General features: G+C 30.0%; 1 protein-coding gene and 1 pseudogene across 2 annotated transcripts; one reads left to right on the forward strand and one right to left on the reverse strand.

The window, feature by feature from the left end:
- Positions 1-10,580: 10,580 nt before the first annotated feature.
- On the forward strand, positions 10,581-11,873 carry LOC111285588 (calmodulin-like protein 3 pseudogene; annotated as a pseudogene). Its single transcript, XR_016343349.1, has one exon. The product of XR_016343349.1 is annotated as a calmodulin-like protein 3 pseudogene (transcript).
- An 883-nt stretch (positions 11,874-12,756) lies between these two features.
- LOC111284417 (uncharacterized) lies at positions 12,757-14,262 on the reverse strand. Its single transcript, XM_022873083.2, has 4 exons — positions 14,155-14,262; positions 13,705-13,944; positions 13,379-13,552; positions 12,757-13,209 (listed from the first exon to the last, which is right to left on the reverse strand). The coding sequence occupies exons 1-4, from the start codon at positions 14,260-14,262 to the stop codon at positions 13,123-13,125; spliced, it is 609 nt and encodes a 202-aa protein (XP_022728818.1). The 3' UTR covers positions 12,757-13,122.
- Between the last annotated feature and the right edge of the window lie 4,430 nt (positions 14,263-18,692).

Genomic DNA, 18,692 nt, shown 5'->3' on the forward strand with positions numbered 1-18,692 from the left:
ATTAATGTAAAAAAATAAATAAATTTCAAACTCAAAAATCGAACCAATGTTAAAATATGTGACAAATTAAAGAGTAATTGATGTTTTAAAATGAAAGTTTGGAAATTATTATAAAAAAAAAAAAAAGAAATTTTGGAAATCATACAAAAATAAAAGTTTGAGTCTAAAATCTTTACTCAAATTCTCACTCACTCCAAACTATGCCAATGTAAGGCCTAAATAAGATTGGTAGCCTAATCCGTTCTTGACATGTTTCAACTCAATCTGATCTCTTAGTCAATTTTTTTTTTTTAAATTTGAGTCGGGTCAAAAATAGTAAAAAAAAATTGGGACCAGATTTTAGACAAATCCAATACGACTCGACCTAATATATATATATTTATTATTTTTAATTAATTGTTTAATTTTATATTTGTATTAAAATATAATATTTTTTAAATTACAGATGGAATCGAATTTGGATACGAAAAAAAAATTTAAATCAAATCAAATTCAAATATTATATGCACAATATCGAATCAAATTCAAAACAAATAAAAATCTATCTTGATTCGACCTTTTGTCATCCCCCAACCCAAAGCTTTATTGGACTGTGATGAAGTCTTGTATTTAAGTTTGGCATAAAGTGAATACAATAAAGGGACAAGTTATAAGTCTTTTTGCACCTCGTCTATATAAATAATTAATTTCCAGCTATCATGTGCTCACCAATGTTAAGGATCAGGGTGCTTTCTATTAGCTAATACAACTATTATGTTTGACAACCTAAATCAAGTGAAGGCCAATAATGCAAGATCTTTTTTTTTTTTTGTTTTGAAAGGCAGCTTGTATTGATGATTTAAGAAATCAGTTCTATTAAAAAAAAAAAGAAAAGAAACTTTGAATAAAATATACATTCAATAAATTTAAAATTTATTATTTTTTATTTTAAAATTATAATCTAATTTGTATAAAAAAAAAAAAAAAAACTCTTATACAATATCACTATCCCGACTAACCCCGCATATAAATTACATGAGAACTGCTAGACTTTTTTTTTTTTTTTTAAATAAATCTGCTACAATATGTTTCGTTTACAATCACCGAAGATTATAACTTTTTTTATACATGAGGAAGTTTAAACAATGAGATGTAGTTCGAATCATGAAATCGCTATCTCCTATCACTATGGCTAATAATCATTAGACCAACTCTTGATTATTACATAAAGCTAAAATTTCAACACGTCAACATTTTGATTTGACGAAGTTACTACCATTAGGCTTATTCATGAATCTTAACACAATGATGAAACCATTGTATTTGTACTATAAAAATTTATGATTTTTTATAATTAAACAGATGCTCATTTAGTAATTTAATTAGGTGTTTTATCTTAATATTTCAAACGTGTTACTAACATGATATTAATGGTTTATATTATAATTTTTTTATAATTAAGATACTATTATGATTAGGAAAACAATCAAAATCCATGGAAGCTTTGTTTGAATGCATCTCTACAAAATATTGAATTAATAGTTTTATTGATTCAAGTTCATATTTAAAAAAAAAAATCTAAAGAGAGACCGACTGTTTTTTTTCCCCTTCTCTAGTGCAAGATAGAAAGTCCCTCGATGACAAGTCGTTTAGACAATTCCAAACCTGCGTCTTTGACAGTGTCAACGTCGTCCAAGGACCAGCATTGTAGTAGCCCATCGTGAAACCACCCGATTACTGGGCCTGTCTTTAATAGCTTTAACCCTCTACTTCTCCAATCACTGGGTAATTCAATACGGAAAACAAAATAAATAAATAAATAAGTAAACAAAGTTTCATTAAAGAAACTGAATGAATTTATTTCCAACAACATTTCAATGAAACTGAAATTATACTGATATTATCTCTCTTTCTTTCATACAAATTAAACTGAAATTTGAACTTGTTATATCTCAAGCGATAAAAAAATATATTAATAATTATTTCTCATTACAGATCCTGATTTTAGAATTTAGAAAAAAAAAAAAAAACAATTTTAGAATTAATTAATAAAATTAAAAAAAAAAAAACTAAAGTATTGTAACTTTGTTGATTGATGATAAAAGAAGGGAGTCCAGAAGGGATGGGAATCGATCACGTGAGCATACAGTGAAATGTGCAGCTTTAACAGCGGTAGCATTGCATGCTAGCTATGGCTATCCATCGGCACAATTTTAGACTTTTCCATTACGTATAGGCCCGATTCTAGATCTCTGGTCTCTCTCACCGCTTATTCCAAATGCAAAAAATCAGACCACAATATGCTCATTTTTACGATCACCACTTTCACTCTCGATTTTCATCTGTTTCCAATGATTAAAACTCACTATTTTCTTACATTTATTATAAGTTAAAACATGCATATCTATACTATTGATAATTAATAAAAGAGTTGACTGAAGTTTACCGATTCAGTTGAAAAAACAACATAAAATTCAAATTAAATCATAAAAATTATATTAAATAAAGAATTTGAATGCTATTTAATTTAAGAATTTAAATATCTTTTAATTAATTTTGTTTGTTAAATTATCCTTTATTCAATTAAAAAAAAGTATTCAATATTTTTATGGTAACAATTTTTTACAAAAAAAAAATGTAATTTGAAAATAATAAAAAATTTATAAGGATTTAAATTTGAATTCAAATATATTGAATATCTCTTCTAAAAATAACTGCACAAATTGATTATATTAAACTTTAGGTCCACATAACTTCTTTTATCACTTTCTTTTTCACAAAATTTTTTCTTTTATCCACATAATGGGTGTGTCATAATCTAAGTATACTGAAAAACAAATATATTTTTCATGATTTTTTCGAAGTTAAGTTGTGTTTTCAATTATACTCATGAAATTAAGCAACTTTTCAAAACGTTGGAGTACTGGTTAATTTTAGAAGGTTGATTTATTTATTGATAAATTTTTTTTTTTTTCTTTTTTCATGGTACTGATAGCATCAGTTTTGCATTTGTTAAAAAGAAAAAAGAACAAAGAGAAAAAAACCTCCTGACGTAGTACTGTTAGGCACTTCTAAGATCAATCATAAGAGACATTGACAACTATTTGGAAGTCTAAACCAAGTGGGTACGTACGTAGTGTTCAGACTTCAGAACATGCACGTGGATTTCAGCATGCATTAGATTAATCTTTGTCAACTGTTTGAAAAAAAAAAGAAAATGGTCTGCACCTTCGCAAAGTTCTGAAATTTGCAGGTTGAACAAAGTTTATATTATTAGGCCCTTTTTTTTTCTCGGATTCTCATTAAAGAAGGAACCAATAAGCTAGATAGCGCTTATGATAAATGACTCAGAAAATGTACCCCTCGCCATGCCATGTCTCTATTATCAAACTGTTCTTCACTGCCATTTCGGGTCATTGAAATGTACTATTCGATCGCTTCCATTCCATGCTTACCAAAAATGGGACCATACTCATCTACCGTGGAACTTAATGGATTCCTCACGGACTTCTTTAGGATGAAAGTGGAAGTTCCTCATGAATTAGTTCGAATTCGGCATTGGTAAAAGGTTAAATTCTCTTTTGATTTTGATATTTTTAAAAGCATTTCATAATAAAATTTTGAATTTATCAAATTGATATCGGAAATACACTATTAAAATTGTTCAAGTAGTGAAGTACGTTCGAATAAATTAAATTTGAAAATACATGAGATCATCTTATATATATATAAAAAAAAAATTTTGCTTGAGAAAAAAGGTATATATATTCTTTTAATTTTTTTCTTTTTTGGCTTCATACAAAATGTATTCATTATGTTATGCTTGTACAATAGTGTAAATATTCGAAGATTTTTTTTTTAAAATCCTTGCCAATATCATAAAAAAAAATAATTTGGATATACGGGCAAATAATAATTGAGTGCTTTAGTATGCATATGATATATGTTTTTGCTTCTTAAAAGAAAAAAGAACATTTTTCAGGAGATTAACTTGAAATTCCATTTTCACCTTAGAATAGTTAGATTTATTGTGAAAGATTTAGATAAAATTCGTGAAGTTTTCAATTAAAAATGATTCAACTAACCAAATGTTTGTTGGATTTGAGTGAATGTTGAAAACGGGTCATAAATTTAAGTTTTTTTTTTTTTTTTTTACTTTTTTCATATATTTATAAAATTAAAATTATTATATTCATGTTCATTATATATACCGCACATGAATACTTAAAAAAATTGAAGAAACATAGAACCCAACAACTTGAAATGAAATTTTAAAAAAATAAAAAAGGAAGAGGTGGAATTTTATATTGGTAGATGGTGACTGTAAATCCATCCACCCAAGCGTGTGGCAGCAGTCAGAGAACAGATAGAGGAATAAGACAAAAAATAATTCAATAATAGTAGAGGGGTTAGAGTTTCTGTTATCATTTTTTTAAATATTGTTATAATTGAAAGGGTCACAGATCTCATCACATGATCATCATCATCGTGATCGAGCTAGCCAGTGAGGCATCTAATCATCCGGATCTGATAATGTTGTACGGATCACCCAAATGTACCTTTTCTTTTTCTTCTTCTTCCGGCTCTCTTCATTGTTGCTCATTTTCATCTCTTTTTATCTGTACTTTCAAAAACCAACTAAAATATATAAAATATATATAGTTCCCACTAGCCAAATATTGGCATGGTAATAAGAATTGACATCATAATTAAAAATACAGTTTAAAATATTAGAATAATAGTCTTGGATCCGTAGTTTCAATAATTATAATTTAATTTTTAATAATTTTAAATATATATTTATAAAATCAAATGCTCGTCAATTAGTTAACTATAGATATATTTTAGTTAATATTCGTACAGTAGATATACCAAGCTATCAATGCAAACTTCAAGATATTATTTCAGCGATGGATGAACAAAAGTAAAAAAAAAAGAAATAAATCCTAAATCCCATGAATTTAAAATTTTGGTAAATCAATTTCACAATACTTTTCTACTTCTTTTTTAAAATGCCTAATAGTTATTTTACATCTTCTATGCAAAAGTGTTTAATTTTTATAGTGACAATAGTTCAAAAATTACTATTAGTGTATGAAATATATATTTTTTAACTTTTTTTTATTAATTTGATGTTGCGTAATTTCTAATGTCAAAAAAAAAAAAAAAACAAGTCATGAAAAATAATTTTTAAAAAAGAAAAGATGAACTATTTTTAATTTAAATTTGAGAGATGCAGGACAAAGCATAAATGGGACCATTTTAATGCATTGTTAATAAGAGGGGAAGGGGGCATGTGAAACTAAAGCAGGAGAGAGAATAAAGGCGTACCTTCAAACGGGACGGAACTTCGAAAGAGATAGCAAAGCTTGTCTTCATCCATTTTGTGGGTCACTATCCTGTCATTTAACAGCCTGTTTCATTTCTTACAAAAAAAACATGGGCCTCTCCCTCTTCTTCAATTCATGTTGGATCTTTTTCAAAATTAAAAAATAAATATAAACATGGCCCACTATCAACAGTGCTCTTGCAAAACGGGCCCAATCCTCAATTATGAATTGTTAATGCATCATGCATCCAGCTCTTCTATGATTTCTTTTCTTTTCCTTTCCCTCTTAAATTCCGTTGAGATTTATCTTTTATTATTCAACATTTATTTTGTTGAGGTTCCAAAATATTCTCTTTTTTTTTTTTTTTTGCTCCTAGACAAAACGGAGCACCACATGCAATTTTGTCGAAAGTTTTAAAATTTCATGATTGGATTCTAGTTCAGATTTCGAAAAATTCTTCTATTTCTCTATGCCTATAATGTGAGAGAGGAAAGCATTCTTTTTGCATAAATTAAACTTCAAATTATTTGATATGATGTCATTAGCATTTTATTTTTTAATTTTACAAGTGGGATTAATTAAATGATACATACTCTATTTTTTGAATTAAAATTTTAAAACATATTCCCATGCTCAAGTTAATAATTATATAAGCAAAAAGTTGATAAAAAGAAAGAGGATTGCTATGTGAGGTGAGTGATCATGTCTTCTCAACTTTTTACCTTGTACCTTTTATATATGGAAACATAATTGCATAATTTGAGTAATGTGTAAAGCAAGCCTCTTTTTTTTTTTTTTTTTTTTTTTAACCTATGGATAAAGTTTGACTGGCACAATTAACATATAAATGACATTCCTTCAAATTTATCTAAGACTTTTCTCTCTTTATAAGCCTCATGAATTGAGCCTTTAGCTTGTAAGAATATTGGACCTAACAAAAATTTCGTCACCTAAGTAGTATGAAATTTGAAAAAAAAAAAAAAAATTGACATCAAAATTAAAAACCATACCCACCTATCAAGTACAGTAAGCGATATGGAGCAACATTCAACTTTGTCCAAATTGGATGGTTTGCAATATCCAAATTTACAACTTCGAAACTTTGAGTGTGATGGGCCATCAGGGCTTTCAACTAAAGGGCCACAAGTTTTTTTTTCTACGAGGCTTACTCTGCCTGGGCTGAAATCTTTGACTACTAATTTGGAGCTTCTTAGGCTTCTGTATCTCTGGTCCTCCATCACTCTTCAAAAATGTCCTAAGCTTTCTAATAATAAGGCCAAATGTAAAAGCAAGCTAAACAGTGAAGGTTTTTAAGTCAAACAAAGCAATGTTCACACTGATGGTCCTATCACTTGGAAGCCTATGCAAAATCCAAAAATAGACTACACTTGATTGACATTTTGTCAGCCTACGAAAAAAAAACCATAAAAATGAAAAAGAATGAATCATTTTTGTTTGATCCAAAGTAAAATGCTCATGTCTATTAACAGTAAATGAAATGGGTCACATGTTTAACAGTAGTTTTTTTTTTTGGCCCTATTTTTGTTGTTTATTTTATTAATTACACAAAAAAAAGTTCACAATTTTGAATTGGGCTTTCTCAATGCGATTAAGCTTGGGTTAGGACTTTTGAAGAAGAAAGCTTTGTGGAGGCCCAAACTGCTCAACATCAACCAAGAGCCACATTAATGTATTAATTGTCAACGCAAAAACGTTGCTTTTCTTGGCTTTTTTTTTTTTAGTTTACTTTTGGCCAAGAAGTTTCCATCACATTGTGCTCTAGCCACCTAGAAATTAAAGCTTAAAGCATGTTAGCATCCTTGAAATGCTTTTCAATTTCGTTCTTCCTCTCCATTGAGTTTCTTCCCTTAGATTACAGGGAAAAAACGAGGGACAAAAAAAAGGGCAGATTGTGGTACATATATGGACAACTAGACTTGTAAAGTACATACAAACACAATCATTTAAATTCACATTAAATTTCGGTTTTGTTTGTCTATTGATGTTGACACGTTTCATATAATCATTAATTTCATGCTATACTTCAACGACAAAAGATGGGAGCAATCACTTTCTTCCATTTTCAAAGTAAATTCACATATTGAAATTTTCTCTTCCAACCCTTAACCACTAAATATTTAAGAATGAAAAGACATCTAGCTAGTGATTAAAACACATTTAAAAGCTTTGGGGTGAAGTTTACAGCTTCATTGATGCACATTATGATACTTGACGAGAAGAAAATTATTGATAGCAAAAGGCATTCATCGTATGGATCATATTATTTTATTTGTTCGAATGGAATTTATCACACTTACTTTAATAAAAAAATTATCATTTTCATTGATGGTAAAATTTTTAAATTTCACTTTCAAAATTAAAAATTACATTATCAATTGTCATGTAAAACGGATATTTATTTAAAATTATTATAATATTATATTATAACATATATAGAAACTTGATAAGTTTTGTTTAGGTAAATGCTTAAGTGAATAATTTATATTATTTACATGTAAGATGGTTTTAAATAATTTTATTCAATCAATTATTCAAAATTTAAAAATTTTAAAGTTTCAAATTTTATATTTATCCAAGTTTTTCAAAATATATAAGTTTTATCTTAATTTAAATTTGAAAAAACATATCTCTATCTCACTCTTACTCGTTTATATGAAATACAAAATTCAAATAGTTTTTAAAGATTAAATCCTAAATCTTAGGAATCATAAAAAATCATACATTGTCTAAATCAATATTCACATTTACTATTATTTACTAATTTTTTTGCCTTTATTTTTCTATAATTTAAAATAAAAGATAAAAATATTTTATCTTAATTTTAAATTACACACATATCTAAATTTAAAGTTATACTAATATCTTTTATCTTAATTTAAAATTAAATTTGAACAAGCTACATTTTAAAAATTTTATAATTAAATAATTATTAATATATATTTATAATTTTTTTCACAATCAATATTTTTTTTTCTTTAGAAAAGATAGAGTAATAAAATATTTGTCACAAAAATTTGGCATAATAAAATTTCAAAATCAAATATGAAAAAATCTTTCATGATATATCATATATGTGAATCTTAGTTTTCGTACTAAAATAATATATATTTTAAAGAGTGTATATAATTGTAAATAAGAGATTAACTTTTTCATTGAGATTTGTATGTAATTTTACTTTTATAATTCAAAGCTTTCATGATACTTATTTGGGTTTTTTTTTATAATAATTTATATGTAGACTGTTTTTGTAATTTTAAATTACAAATTATGAATGATTACAAATATTTTTATTTATCTATATATATAATATAAAAATTAAATTTAAATTATAAAAAATATAATAAAAAGTTTCATCCATGGCACAGGAAAAAAAAAACTGGATTACAAATAAAAGATAAGGCGAGAGAGACAAAGAATCTTAATCTAATTCATTGTAAAGCCATGGGCACTTATTATCCAAAAAAAGCAAGGCAAGGCATCCGATGCTGCAAGAGCCAATTGCCGCTATGTTCGAAAAGTCAACAGTTTTTGGTTACGTACAATGCATAATATTATAGCTAGGGAAATGTTTCATTATCAAAAACAAAATAAATTAATTTAATAATTACCCAAACTTAAAAAAAAAAAAAAAAGAAGACACAATCAAAGCAAAATTAAGTGGCCCTAAATGATAGAATTGTCAACTTTGTGGTTTTCTTTAATATAAACCTTCTTTTCTTGGTAGTTACTTGTAATTGTCGTTGCATCGAAGTTTGATGCGGTAGTCATCGGAGATTCCCACCTTGTGAGGGAAAGCATAAATTGAGGAGTTTTTGCTTTGCAAAAGACAAATGAAGGGAAAAATCTAGGATCCATTTCTCTTCTTTTCTTGTTATTTCGAACTCCTCACAAAGTCATTTATAATAATTTGTTACACAAAACCAAGAAACGAGAAAAACGGGTTTAAGTAAATGGCTATACAAAATTTTAAGTTTAATTCAATTATTTAATATAATTATTTTTTTAAAAAATAATATTTTATAAATTTAAAATTCAAATCTTGTCATAATATCGCCATCAATGTTTGATATGGGGTTGCTAAAGACTATTATACGTCATTTTTTATGCCCTTTTATAAATGGATTAATCACTTAGCCAAGCATAGATAGATTCTCCTTATAAACTAAGGTATTTATGGAAACTTTCAAATTTTGAAAAATAAAAAAAATTGAAAGAATTTTTTTCGTTGGACATCCTTAAAAAATGAAAATAAAAAAATTTAAAGGAAAATTTTTTACTCTATACCCAATATTTTATTATCAATACTTTTTTTATCGACAAAATTGATTAATTCGTTGACAAAATTGATAAATCTATCGTTATAGCCAAAATAATTAATAATATCCTAAAAATATAAGCCATATAAAAAATATTGACAAGACAATTAATAAGTTAACGATCTCATTAACATTTTTAATGATCAAAAATTGATAAAGTTTATTATTGAATTAAAATTATCAAATCAAAATAATATGATAATTAAATTTATATGAATCATAATATATTAATTAAAATTTAAATTTTGACAAAATATAAAAACCTCTAAAAAAATTTGACCTTTCTATAATTGTTTTTGAAAAATAATATTTTGTAAATCTGAAATTTAAAAATCTTGTATATTTGATATGGTGGGTTGTCAAAGACTATTACACTTCATTTTCTGTTCCCTCTTAAGTGGATTAATCACTTAGTCAAGACAATTAATAAGATCTTAAAAATATATCTTGCTGATTACAATTTGAAATTTTATGCTCAAAATTTGGAATGAAAATAATGAATTTATGAGATAAAAAAGCATTGTACAATTTTATTTTATTTTTTTAAAATGGTATGACCGAATGTAAGATATTACATTTAAAATTTAATTATAACATATTTTAAGCTGTATTTTAAAGTAAATTATTTTAATAAAAAGGTTACTAATTTATAATCATAGTCAAGTATCTTTCCTTGTAGAGCAATTGTTCTTGTTTAATCATGGATATGCAAATTCTATTAAACAAATTCCTGAATTCTATATAAAAAGAATTTGCTCATAAGAAATTTGTTTAAACAAATACAACATTGACAAGTGTCTTCCAGGGATTTGTTTAATAACTTTGTCACGGCCATGTCTTTTTCTTTACAGTTATTACGGTTCACGCGGTTTTGTGGGATCGACTGTACACCAAACTCCGCGTGTTCTCGATTCTCGTCTCTTTTTTTCTATCCCCAAAAAATGGATCTGTTTTATTTACAACAGCCTCAGATAAATTGAAACAAACTCTTTTTTCTTCTTTGTAGCAGCCGTGCCGTTTTATCTTCTTCTTCTTGGTTCTGTTTTATTGACAAGAAATATGGTGACATCCATACTGTTACTAGCAGTTCTTTTTGTTGCTGGATTTATTAATTTTTACTTGTTTTTTTCTCCCAAGAAGTTTTATGCATGGATTCAATCTTTCTTCCCTAAGTACGGGTCTTCATCATCAGTTCATGTGTCGTCCTCTAAGACTACTACTTCTCATGCGATTTCAGTCAAGGAAAGAAGTGATTCAAACAAGGTAGAGCTGAAAAGGGTTTTTGCCACCTTTGACAAGAATGGTGATGGGTTCATAACAAAGAACGAACTGAGGGAATCACTAAAAAATATCAGGCTGTTCATGACAGATAAAGAGGTTGAAGAAATGGTAGTGAAAGTGGATGCTAATGGAGATGGGTTGATCGATTTCGATGAGTTTTGCATCTTATGTCAGGCCATGGATGGCCATGATCAGGAAGGTGTGAGAAGAGGACAAGATGGGAATGGAGTTGGTGATGGAGAAGGGGAATTGAAGGAGGCTTTCGATGTGTTTGACAAAGATAAAGATGGGTTGATTTCAGTTGAGGAATTAGGTTCTGTGCTGTGTTCTTTGGGGTTGAAAGAAGGGAAGAAGACGGAAGATTGCAAAGCAATGATCAGGGAAGTTGACCTGGATGGAGATGGAATGGTTAATTTCGATGAATTTAAGAGGATGATGATGAAAAGTGGAGGAGGACTAGTTTCAGTATCAGCTTTCTAAACTCCTCTGTTTAACTCCTCTAACTCACAATTTATGCAGACACAACGACCGTAAACTCCTCGGGTAAGAGGCGTGCTTAATCATTTATCTCTAGCCTGCTCTCACCAAACAACAGCTCTAATCCATTTCAACCTCACCTGGTGGACAACTAGATCTACCTGTGTTTTCAGTATGTTGGATTTGCTTCTTTCATTTAATCCTTTTGAACTGTTTTTCACACATTACTTACTACAATCTTTTAAAGCTTTCACCAGCAACCCTTAAATCACCATCTGATATTTGTAACCGTACGTTGAATATAACTTTTGCACTAGTTGTCTTCGAGTCTTTAATTTAGTGGTTAAAGGCACTTAAAGAAATATCAAGGGTTTGGATTCGAACCAAACCTTCCCTTTCTCCTTTCTTGTATTAGAGCTTTGAGCTCCTCACGTAACTAAAAAAAACTTTTGTACTAGTTCGGCTTTTAGCTCTTAGTTCTGTCTGTAATTTAACGTACTGTACATATTTTTGAACTTTGCTGTGCACATAGCGAAATCCATATTTATAAAGGCCATCAAACATCTGAGGTGCGAATTAGATGTTTCTTTAATTTGGGTGTAAACTGTAAACGTCTATTGTAAATGAATCTCGAAATATGTCTCCCCATTTGTTTCAGTTGTTTCCAGATGTGTTATCTTCATAATGCCATAATATGGAAAGTTCGACCAATGGACCGGACATAACCCTGTCTGAGCTCGGTGGCATCGGAAAAATTTGTAGTCAGTGGGAATACCCAGGGCAAAGAATCGCGGAAGAAAGAATTTATTCGTGAAGAAAGCAAAGCAGCATTAGTGGGTGGGGCGAATTAGGACCTCGCATATCTGGAAAGACAAGTCTGAGCAAGGGTCGGTAATGGGCCAGGGACGGATTTTTGCTTGTTTCGAATTCAACTTGATTTTATAACTATAAAATATATCGAAATTATTTTTATTTTTTATATTCAAATTCATCTAAAATTAATAAAACATTATTTTTTAAAATATAAATATATCATTATATATAAATAAAAAATTTTAAAAATAATTTTTAATATAATATAAAATCAAATCAAATTTATTTAAAATTTAAATCTGAATTAATTCGATCCAAAATTTAATTTTAAAAAAATAAAAATCAATCATACGAAATCAGATTAAAACCTATCAGATACGGATCAGGCTGCCAACCCGAGCCACACAAGTCATTTATCATTATATTGCCAGTGTGATGTCGAGTCAAAGCAACATAGAGGCATCTGAGGGCAAGCTAGAAGCAAAGTTACTTTTCTTTTATTCCCTTCTTTTTAACGGCAATAGGAAAACTTACTTTCCAAGCAATTGCAGCGTGGCCACGAGTATAAAATGCAGACTTCTAAGATCTATCTTCTTCTATAGCATAATGTGGATAAAAGGTTCATTTCGGTGGATACAAAGCCTACCAACATTTTTAACTATCAAATATCCACTTCAAGTAGATAATTGGAAAGACAAACTACCATGCATTTATTTCTTTAAAAAATCGAGGCATATCTTTTGACCGCAGCCTACCCGTCCGTAAAAAAGAGAAAAAAGAGTATACACCACCTGGTGGCAGCAAAGCAATTGAAGCAGTTTGTTAAAGAGGCTAAAGCTCGTTAGCAGCACTTTTGCCAGGATTCAAGCATAAAGTTGCACACAAGTCATCTGAAAAGCCAAATACTAGAAAACATCAGGGTTGAAACGGCCAGGGATAGAGCTACTTTGCAGAGCTTGCTTCAAGGGCATTGTTAATGCATAGTTGTTTACCTGTTAGGACATCAAATGATCCAACAATTTTCATCAGAAAATCAAAAGCAGTGCACTTAATCGTGTAGCAACAAAATAAGATCGGAGTAGTCACATTGATTATATATGCATATGAGCGGACCGTGCATGTGTTCCCGTGTGAATCAAAAGTTAAGTTCATGCGGCCAACCTCAAGGATTCTCAACTGCTCCTGATACTGAGACACTAGTTGCTTCAAATGCTTCAACTCCTTACTCTGATTTTCATACTCTTTCTGAAGCTCATGCTGAACAGCCACAGCTTGCGTCAGAATATTATTTTCCTGAATAAGTGCTTCCAGTTGTTCTTTCAGCACCATATTTTCCTATAACAACCAAGTAACAATTTCAGCATCCTCAAAAAAAAAACCCTTTCCTTGTTTCCCTTTTGTAACCCAACAAAAAGTTTGGACGGGGCATGTAGCAGGGATCAGAGAGGAGATAGCCACTAGCAACTGTAACAACCATGATAACCAACCTGGTGAAAATTTTGGGCCACCTCTGCTCCCGCACGTGCACGAACGGACTTCTCCAAAACTTCCAGTGCTCCCGAAGCACGAGCTCTGGCATCATCAATGTTAGAAGCATTCAACATTTCTCTAACAAAAAGTTCCACCCAATCCGAACCATCCATTGAGAAAACTTCTGGGGCTGTCTGTTCTTTTGCTGGAACATCTCCATTGGCTGCTACACCTGCAATAGAACAATGCTCTTCCCGCTAACCAACAATTGATGCCAAATGACTAAATGGTAATTCGGGAAAATATATGTAAGTTATAATTCTAGTTTCAAATGCATCTCATCCATGGAAACTATTAGGCTAGCCAAGTAACGTAAAAGGTGCAAGCAAGAACATAAACTGTATCATTAATAGCAGTATTCACAGATCAAATTTGCTAAGAAAGCATGGTATATTTGTGTCAGTTACTGGTTTCCGCAACTTGTTTTGTTGATTTTGTGAAAACGAAAGGGGCATGGGAGGGACATCCACTGATAACCAACCCCAGGCCTTGGAGTTTCTTTGTGAATTACACATTATACATTACCTAGCAGCACTGTCATCATCATGGACACCACCAAAAGCAAACCACTCATTTAAAGTTACGTTAAAATTTACATAAAAGAACAAAATTTCGGCTCCATTTGTCTTGGGAAAATTATTTCTGGAGAATTATTTTTTTATTTTCATATGTTTGTTTGGTAGAAAATTGGTTGACCAACGGAAAAAGATTTATTGCTTAACCGAAAATAAGATTATTTTTTCGCAAAATTGTCATACGAATTAAAAAAAAAAAGATACTTTTCGAAAAAGAGATGTGTAAAACTATTTATCAATGCTTGTGATTAATCATTTCTCTCTAGCCTGCTCTCACCAAACAACAGCTCCGATCCATTTCAACCTCACCTGGTGGACAACTAGATCTATCTCTGTTTTGTGTATGTTGGATTTGCTTCTTTCACTTAATCCTTTTGAAGTGTTTTTCACACATTACTTACTACAACCTTTTAAAGCTTTCACCAGCAACCCTTAAATCACCATCTGATATTTGAAACCGTACGTTGAATAGTATATAACTTTTGTACTAGTTCATGTTTTAGCTTTTAGTTCTGTCTGTATTTTAATGTACTGTACATATTTTTGAACTTTGCTGTGCGCTTAGAGAAATCTATATTTAAAAAGGCCATCAACCATATGAGGTGCGAATTAGATGTTTCTTTAATTTAGGTGTAAATTGCAAAATCCTACTTGTAAATGAATCTCGAAATATGTCTCCCCATTTGTTTCAGTTGTTTCCCGATGTGTTATCTTCATAATGGCATAATATGGAAATTCGACCAATGGACCAGACATAATCATGTCTAGAGGTGGCAAAATGGGTCGACAAGGCACGATTCTATTTTTGGCACGATATAATAATGAGCCGGGCTAGTACAACACAAAAAAAAAAAAAAAAACGAATCGTGTCATTCATGATTTTTATTAAAATAACTCTCTGTTCAGTATGGATCATAATCCAATAATGATATGGGTCATACCGTGGTAGTCCATAGGCCATCAAATAGTTTTTAAAAAAAAAATTGTTACATTAATTTTTAAAAAAAGTTATGAGATTTTTCTTTTATATATATATATTATTTTAGTGACATATTATGAAAAAATTGGAGACATGATTTATATGGTTCATTTTAAAATGTTTCCATCCATGGGAAAAAAGAAAATTTTTTATTATAAATAAATAAATTTTACAAAGATTAATTAACAAAAAAATAATAAATTTTACAAGTTTTTTTCCAGTGATATAAATTATTATTTTCTTTTAATGATACAACTTTTTCTTGTAAGCGATATTCAACATCCAACCGATTCATCTTTATGGGTCTTTTGAAAAAACAAATCCATCTTAGAGTATTATGTTAAAAAATGGATAAATATTTTTAAAGAATTAATTGATCGTATATATTTGATAGCAAAATATGAGTCATGCCATGCTAAGTGTCATGAGTTAAGTTTTCTTTCAATAAAGTAATAGACCGTGCATTATTTGGATAAATGCTTCCACACAAGTCAGTCAAAGATAGCTCGATATCTAAATAAGTAACTAACAAGCCACATGTTAATCTCATAGATACACAACAATATGTTGGGGCATAATAGGTGTACACCAAAGAGACCCTTGGTACCCTCAAAAGAAAAAATTATTTTATTAATATTGAAAATAGTACAATGAGTATAAAAAGAACATTGAGTCTTCCTACCATCATTAGGGTCTATGGGGCAACCTTAAAATAAGTGGTCTAGCATGTATTTTAGTCAGTGAAGTAACTTAGCAAAATGTTAATTGCTCATCCCTTCTAAAGAGTATAAGAGATTTTATAGCTATGCTACCAAGAACCATTACAATATTTAAAATTGAGACATATTTTTCTAGCACATGAGATTTATCCTCCCTTTTAGTATCTCAATCGGTCATGGCCCTATACAAGGGTAGCTCATGACATCCTACACCCGATCATAGTTTTATATAAAGTTGACTCATAACACCCTTCCCTACTTAATCTATTGACGTCCTCATCAACTTGCTGGTCTAGAATTCTTCAATATTCTCTTGAATGCCCGAAGGTCATGTTCCCTTTCCTAACTAGTTTCTTCTAGTCTTAGGCCTCCCAATTTCACAAATATTTGTAGACTGGTTTTCGGGATACTTGGGTAACTTTATTAGCTAAAATCTCTTCCATATGACATTCTGATGGTGACTTCCTAGTGATAGCAGCCCCGATTGTTTTACTACAACTTACATTTATGAGATTTGCATGGTAGAGCTTTAAGTTGCTCACATAAATCACTAGATGCACCTTCATCCATTTTTGGTGGATCGATTTTGTAAAAGGCATTCCCCACCTTAGAGAAAGTAGTCACTGGACCCTTATACTTCTACATTAATCTATAATCTCATTTTTTTAAGAACTCGATTTGTTCCAGCACCAGTTTAACAAGGACCCAATCACCCACTTTGAACTATTATGCCCTTCAACCCTTCTCTGCTTATTTTTTCATGCGTTTCGATGTCTTCTCTAAGTATACTAGCATAATTTTTGTGTTCTGTCCCCATTCTTTACTGAGGTTAAAGCTTGCAATTTTTCTTTTGATATGGTTCTAGGGATATATGAGGCAGTTTTAGCTATTATCCCGTAACCACTTCAAAAGGACTATTGTTTGTGGAAAAACACTTGCTAAAATTAAAATAAAACTAAGCTACATCCAACAATACGGGCCAATTCTTGTAATTAACTTGAACAAAATATCTTAAGTACTCTCCTAACAACCCATTAAATTGCTCAGTTTGACAATCCATTTATGGGTAATAACTTAAAAAGATGTTAAGATGAGACTCTAAAATCTTAAAAAGTTTTTCCAAAATGAATAAGTGAATCTCGAATCCTTATCACTGATAATGGTTTGTGAAATACCCAAATACTTGATCACATGCTTAAATATTAGGCAAGCTGTATCTTTCACTATATAATACTTTTGGGTAAGAATGAATAATGGCATGCTTCAAGAAATGATCAACCACTATTAGAATGGACCTTAAATCACCCACTCTAAATAGACTTGATATGAAGTCAATGAAGATACTCTCTCAAGGTCTTATATGTATAAATAACAGTTCAAGCATGCACATTAGTCTCTTCTTTTCCATTTTGTCATGTTGGCACATAAAGCAAGTTTTAGTGTAGTCCATCACATCTTGTTGCTTATGAGACCAATAATAGCCTTGTTTCAATAAGGTCAAAGTGTGTTATCAACTAGTGTGACTCGCTCACGACATATCATGACATTTTTGCATTAGCATCTACATTAAGCTCCTTATTCTTGGCAAAAATAACTAAGAACCCTTTGTCAATAAGGCCTTATTTTTTAGGCAAAAGTATTTTTACTTCTCATTTTCTACTAACTTCACAATGGCACAAGCTTGTGGGTTTTTTTTTTAAATTTTTTTTAATTAACTTACGGATTTCTGTTATGACCTTATTATTTGACATTGGGGTAATTCTCCTGAAAGCCACCAACTTTGCCTGTCTACTTAATACATCTAGCACTTAATTGTTCTTTTAGCTATGTGCTTAAAGCAAAAATCAAACTCAGCTAGAAATTTCTACCACTTAGCTTGCTTGGCTTTGGCCTTAGTTGGGTAAAAAAATGACTGATTGTTATATTATCAATTTTTAACATAAATTAGAAACCTAACAAATAATGTCGCCATGCCTTTAGATAATGGATCACTACCGTAAGCTCTTTCTCTTGGGCTGTATACTTTCTTTCTACCTCGTTCAACTTTTAACTTTTAAACGTAATTAGGTGTCATTCTTGTAAAAGTATTCCCCCAATAGCAAAATCTGATGCATCTGTTTGAATTTTAAAAGGTTTTTCAATGTTAAGGAAAGCCAAGATAGGGTATTTCATCATGGTTTTTTTTTAAGCTCTCAAAAGCTTCTTAGTATTCAATTATCCAACATCAATTTTGCCCTTTTTTTAGTAAAACGATAAGGGTCATTATTCGACAAGAATACACTTCCACAAATTTTTTATAATAGTTGGCTAGCCCCAAAAATGAGTGAAGCTTGCTAATATTCTTTAGTGTTGCCTATTCTTTGATGGCCTTGACTTTTTCCAAATTTATTTAAATATGACCTTATTCCATAATATGGGCCAAAAAATGTATCCAGGTTTGTATAAAGGCACACTTTTCTTTTTTCACATACAACTAATTTTTTTGAAGTCTTTGAAACACAAGGCATAAGTGCTTCTAATGCTCTTTTAAGGTAGAACTATAAATTACTATTTCATTCAAGTAGATTATTACGAAGTTATCTAGGTAATCATGAAACACCTAGTTCATCAAAGTACAAAATATGGCATGGGCATTGATTAGTCCAAAAGGCATAACAAGAAACTTAAATACA

Source organism: Durio zibethinus, chromosome 6, assembly GCF_047325235.1.
Source record: "Durio zibethinus cultivar Kanyao isolate XHJ-2024 chromosome 6, ASM4732523v1, whole genome shotgun sequence".
Classification (NCBI taxonomy): domain Eukaryota; kingdom Viridiplantae; phylum Streptophyta; class Magnoliopsida; order Malvales; family Malvaceae; genus Durio; species Durio zibethinus.